This window comes from Nelumbo lutea, chromosome 2 (assembly GCF_056320005.1).
Source record: "Nelumbo lutea isolate HS-2025 chromosome 2, American lotus-T2T, whole genome shotgun sequence".
Classification (NCBI taxonomy): Eukaryota; Viridiplantae; Streptophyta; class Magnoliopsida; order Proteales; family Nelumbonaceae; genus Nelumbo; species Nelumbo lutea.
The window spans coordinates 38,128,192-38,134,208 of record NC_142685.1 but is presented as its reverse complement, the minus strand read 5'-3'; the positions used below and the strand labels follow the sequence as shown (position 1 = coordinate 38,134,208).

At 38.1% G+C, this 6,017-nt stretch overlaps 1 protein-coding gene across 1 annotated transcript; it reads left to right on the top strand.

Moving 5' to 3' along the window:
• Positions 1–359: 359 nt before the first annotated feature.
• MYB36 (myb domain protein 36) lies at positions 360–2,222 on the top strand. The gene is made up of 3 exons (XM_088973506.1): positions 360–575; positions 741–870; positions 1,232–2,222. The coding sequence occupies exons 1-3, from the start codon at positions 440–442 to the stop codon at positions 2,073–2,075; spliced, it is 1,110 nt and encodes a 369-aa protein (XP_088829632.1). The 5' UTR covers positions 360–439; the 3' UTR covers positions 2,076–2,222.
• The last annotated feature ends 3,795 nt before the right edge of the window (positions 2,223–6,017 follow it).

Genomic DNA, 6,017 nt, shown 5'->3' with positions numbered 1-6,017 from the left:
ACTCACTTTTTGAAAATGGTGGGGTTTTCCACAGCCATGCATTTTGTATTTAATTCAACACTATAAAATAATAATTTTCGGGAATTATTGGTTTCCTTCATTGTACATGCAACAAAATTAACCAAATTAAAGGGAGCCTCAATGAAAAATCAAAAGCATATATAAAGAAAGCAATTCTAGAGAGAGAGAGAGAGAGAGAGAAGACCTTTAGATAATAGGCTTGCAAAAACCCTAAAAAGAAGCAGTAGCGTTGAATAGTAAGACAGGAGAAGGTGAGTTGTGAGACTTTTGTCCCCCTAAGCATCACATCATCCCTCACGTCCTATAAAGCTTGGTCTCCCTTCCCTCTTTCCCTCCAACCATCCTAGGGCACCTCTTCATATCTAACCAGACGATTGCACACAGACAGAGGGTTGGAGAGAAAAGGGAAGAAAGAGAGATGGGTAGAGCTCCTTGCTGTGACAAAGCTAACGTGAAAAAGGGACCTTGGTCTCCCGAAGAAGACGCGATGCTTAAGGCCTATATCGAAAAGTATGGAACCGGAGGCAACTGGATTGCTCTTCCTCAGAAGATCGGTATGCCTTCTTCTTCTTCTTCTCTCGCTCGCTCTTGCTTTCTCTTTCTCACACACTTGTACACATATTCTCCTGTTTGTAATCTTGCTCGTGTTTGTATCCTCTAATTAAATAAAGAAACGTTCAGTTGATCAGCAGTGTTTTCTTTATTCATAAATTCTGCAGGTCTTAAGAGGTGTGGGAAGAGTTGTAGACTGAGATGGTTGAATTATTTGAGACCCAACATTAAACATGGTGGATTTTCCGAAGAAGAAGATAACATCATCTGCAGCCTCTATATTAGTATTGGAAGCAGGTAGAATCTCTCTCTCTCTCTCTCTCTTTCTCTCTCTCTCTCTGTCTCTGTGTAGATCATGATTTCGTTAGGGTAGCATTTTCTACAGTAAGAAATGAAAAAGAAAGAGAAGATAGGGGAGAGAGGAACGAAATTAAAGAAAACTCAAGTTATAGAAATCCAATCTCTCTCTCTCTCTGTTTGTGTGGATCATGATTTCCTTAGGGTAGCATTTTCTAACAGTCAGAAATGAAAAAGAAAGAGAAGATAGGGGAGAGAAGAACGAAGTTAAAGAAAACTCAAGCTATAGAAATCCAATCTCTCTCTCTCTCTCTCTCTCTCTCATGATCGAGTCTAATTGTTAAAATTTCTTCTGTTGTAGGTGGTCAATAATTGCAGCCCAATTACCTGGCAGAACTGATAATGACATCAAAAACTACTGGAATACCAGACTGAAGAAAAAGCTGCTAGGAAGGCGTAAAGAGACTCAGACTCGCCGTCTATCTTCTGCACTAAATCTAGATCCCAAAGTCACAAACGGAATGGAAGATAATCCAGCCCTAAGCAACTCCGCGCTCGAAAGATTGCAACTGCACATGGAGCTTCAAAGCCTCCAAAGCCCATTCTCTTTCTATAACAATGCTGCACTGTGGCCCAAACTGCATCCCTTTGGAGGTAAGATCTTCCCAAACAACCACGTCGCGAACGATGATCCCACCTCTCTGATGCAAGAAGGGGCTACTACTCAAGCTGGAACCAGTCAGAAGGTTGCCTTGGATGAGCTACCCACAGCTCCAATTGGTGTTCAAGAAGACAATTTGGCGAGTAGTCTCAGTAAACAAGCCAAACTGGAGAACTCTTTGAATGGGTTCTCATCGTCAGAGAGCTCCATTGCTTTTAGCAATGGTTCTGTTCCAATTGACACAACTATCATGTCACAACTAAACAGCGTCGACAAATCTAACAGAAACCTCCAATCCGTATCTGCAGGTCTATATGCTGAATTAAATGAGTTACTTTATGGCAAAAACTGTGGGTACGTACCAAATGAAGATCAGATTACTGAATTCGATTGTTTCAAAGAAACGGAAGGGGTCAAGGACAGCATGCCATGGTGGGCTAATGATTTTGATACAAAGTCATCTTCATCAAATTCTTGGAACTCAGCTTCTGTTCTTCAGCCTGATGGTTTGTTTCCAGATTATGTATTAGGATATGACCTATAATAAGTTAATACATATGTACGTAGTAATTAAAGAATTTTTAAGTATAATTACAGACTCAACGGGAGAGGGATTAGGGAATAGACATATGGAGTCTGATGTCTAATGGTGTAAATCGTGTGAATAATACTGTTGCTTTGCCATGTCTCTTAATATCTATTTTTAATGCTTTGCCTTGTTTATTTCCTATTTTTATGTGAATGAACCACCATGAGTATCGCATACATTGATGATAAAATTAATAGAATTAATAATCTTTTTTGAATAATTTGAAAATAAATCTGATCCCGGGGAGATGCCGTGAAATTCAAAGGCCTATCAGCTTCACAACCAGGTGTTAAGCATTTCAGATCGATGGTTCATCAATATTACCTACCACTTTGTTTCTTCTCCATTCCTTCCACCCCTCCACATGGAAAAAGAAGAAACTAAATAAAAGCAGAAGTCTTTAATATAGGCATTTAAACAGTAGGAAGCAGGTTTGAGAGTTTAAAATCTCAGGAACTGTTCTAGTGTGACTGTTTCTGTATTTGTATATGTTAAGGCCATTTTAATTATCAAAGAAATTAGCAAAGCAGACAAATTAAAGGAAGGCAAGCCAAGCTCCTCAATAGGAGATTGCAGTACTAGATCATGAAATCACCATGAATTTGTTTATTTGCAGACCATGAGACAAGATCGGTTAAATGAGTTTCCATTGTCAACAGACCTGGCCACCCAATCCGCATTGGTATAGAGATGTAGTTGAGGAGATGAGACATGAGAAAATGAAGGCTATGATTAATAATGATATACTACAGGTATTGAAGTATAAATTTAGCTATGCTTCAATATGTTTAAGGAATGTGCATGCATGAATTTCATAGTGAATGTAACATTCAGGCATTGTGACATTACAAAAAAGGCATTTAGGCATGTGAGGGTTTAGGTGTAAGGGCCCCAATAGTGCTCCAATATTTGGTGGGATTAGAGAAGGTTCCAAATCTTATAAGCATATGCCATGGGATGTTCCTGAAGGCTGAACGGTTTACCTCCAGGTCGTGGGTCACTGGTTCGACCATCTGGGTCGAATGGGTCAGTCCATGCCATGTCAGCATATATATATATATATATATATATATGTATGTATATGTGTGTGTGTATAGGAATGTATAAACATGCATTGAGATATAATATATGTATAATACAAATATTGTTTTATGTTTAACTTATATTTTGTAATTTATTTTTTATTTTTTATTTATAAAAATGCTAAAATTGCAATTTTAGACCCAAAAGAGGTTTTTCTTGGCAAAAATAGTTGAGCAAGGTGCCTTTGGCACGTTGAGACATGTAGATCTTAAAAAGTTAGTCAAAATAAAAATAATAATAAAAAAAAAGATCATCCCAATTGGACAGTGAAGTGCAAAGTTATGGCCTTCAAAAGTGTGCACATACATTGAGTGTACAACTCACAATCTGGTGGCCGGGTCAATGCGTCAATAGTTGAACTACCCAAGTAAAATGATTTTTGACTAATTCTACACTTTTTGACAATGTAACGAGTTTCGAAAGAACCAGACCCAAAATCAATGTCAAATACAATTCGAATGATTCAACCAACCAATTGGATCAACGACAAGTTGAAAACATTAGTACAATCATGCATGGTGTTATGTAGAGTGGTAGTTTTTCAACCCAATCCACGAACTCGCCCAACCGAATAATGGGATATTTAATGGGTTGGGTGGGTTGGGTCATGGTTATCCAACGGGTAACCCAATAGTTTTTGATATTTAGACTTCCCTTTTTGAATAATCCTAATTTGAACCCTAAACAACCAAATTCAGCAGTAGAGAGTACTAAAGCTTTTGGTGAAGGGATCAAATGAAGAACTCTTCAACTCCTAATAATATTATAAGGTGGGTGTTTTTGAAATGGATCCTTCGATGTTTTCACTACTTCTCGGCATTCATGGTCTCTGCTCTTTGCTCTCACTCACATTCTCTTAGGCGGCAACGCCATCGAACTTGCCCAGGGATTAGAGCTTTCATAGCCTATTCCATCAATGTTGTAGTAGAAGTAATATCCAGAGTTTCCACTCCTTGAAGCTAAATCATGTCATCTTTGCCATATTGTGTTGGTTGGGCTCCCTTCCCATGTGGAGGGCCCACAAAAAAAAGACATTAATGAGCAACAAAACAAACTCAACAAGTTGAGTGAATACGAATGGTTTGGTGAAGCCTTCCACCGAAGATTGTTTTAGAGAGAAAAACAGAGAGAGAGAAAGAGAAGGGAAAGGAGAAGAGAGTTTTTGTGGGTTCTCATGGGCGAAGAACACAAAACTTGCATGGCATTCCTTTCTGCGATCACCTTAGGATTTTAGTATGCAATTAATGGTGCCTCAAGCTGCATATCTACTGGTTTGATTTGCTATTCCTCTTCTCTATTATCATTTTGGTGAGGTTTATTTTTTGTCTTTGAGTTATTTGGTGATATGTGATGAAATCCACCTTTAGGTGAGTAGTTGATGCTGATAGCCACTAGATTTATTGCTAGAGAAGAACTTTGTTGTATCTCATTGATTTATTAGTGGAAGTTTTGAAGTGGCTAGTTGTCTGTGGTTTTTCCCTTCACTTTCATGGGTTTTCCATGTTAAAATCTTGTGTCTTCTACTTGTGGATTGTGTTCTTATTATTGCATATAATTTCTCTACTTGGTTGATATTGTTTGGCTTGCATGCCCATTTAAATTGCACAAAGAGGAAAACAAAATTATTTTATTTTCTTTCAAACATATATATTTTTTGCTATTTGGTTATTGTGAGATAGCAAGTTTTTCTCAACAAGTGGTATCAGAGCTATAGTTATTTTGAGGAATTTCTTGTGCTAATTAAATGGAGGACTCGACCAGTAACAACAGTGGCACTATGATTAGGCTCACTAATTCAAACTATTCAATATGGAAGTCTAGAATGATGGATTTTCTCTGTTGTTATGACTATGAAGACACCATATTGGGTGATGAAGGCAAGCAAGAGGGTATGTTCGATAAAGACTGGGAAAAACTAAATAGAAAGGCAGTTGGAAAGATCAGGCAATTGGTGGATAATACTGTGTATCAGCATGTTGCCAATGAGACTAACGCCCATAAGGTGTGGACTATTCTGTAGGAGTTATATGAGAAAAGAAATTATCAGAATAAAGTTTTTCTTTTCAAGAAGCTTATGTGTTTGCGATATCAAGATGGAACTTTTGTTTCTGAGCACTTGAATGTCTTTCAAGGTATATTGAACCAGTTGGCTGCTATGGAGGTAAAGTTAGATGAAGAGATTCGTGCTATGTGTTTGATTATCTCTTTGCCTGACAGTTGGGATACTCTTGTGGTTTCCCTTGTAAACTCTTCTCCAAATGGTGTACCCACTTTGAAAATGGTGAAGGAGAGTATCCTGAATGATGAGAACAGAAGAAAAGACCGTGGGTTAACAATGCAGAGTCAAGTTCTGATTACTGAAAGGCAAGGGAAAAGCAAAAGTAGAACTCCAAAGAATCGTGATAGCAATGACAGGTCTCGATGAAGATCCAAGTCAAGGAAAGAGATTAAGTGTTACCACTGTGGCAGGCCAGGACACAAGAAATTCCAATGCAGAGTACTTAAGAGGAACAAAGCAAAGAAAAGGGAGAAGAAAAGAAAGAAGAAGCCAATACTATAGCAGTTGTAGCTAGTGATGATGTTTGTATTATATGCGATAGTGGCAGTGTCAATCTTACATGTCAAGATTCACAATGGGTTGTTGACTCCAGTGCTTCATATCATGTCACCTCTCGTCATGATGTTTTCTCTTCATATTCTAGTGGTCAGTTTGGTCATGTGAAGATGGGGAATGATGGAGAGTGCAAAATTGTCGGTATAGGAGATGTATGCCTGAACATAAATACTGCTTGCAAATTGCTCTTGAATAATGTG

Bases quoted from the DNA above. Each gene is read 5' to 3' on its own strand.
- MYB36 (XM_088973506.1), top strand. From the start codon at position 440: ATGGGTAGAGCTCCTTGCTGTGACAAAGCTAACGTGAAAAAGGGACCT. The intron at 576-740 runs GTATGCCTTCTT...TAAATTCTGCAG, and splicing joins TGCTCTTCCTCAGAAGATCG to GTCTTAAGAGGTGTGGGAAG. The intron at 871-1,231 runs GTAGAATCTCTC...CTTCTGTTGTAG, and splicing joins TATATTAGTATTGGAAGCAG to GTGGTCAATAATTGCAGCCC.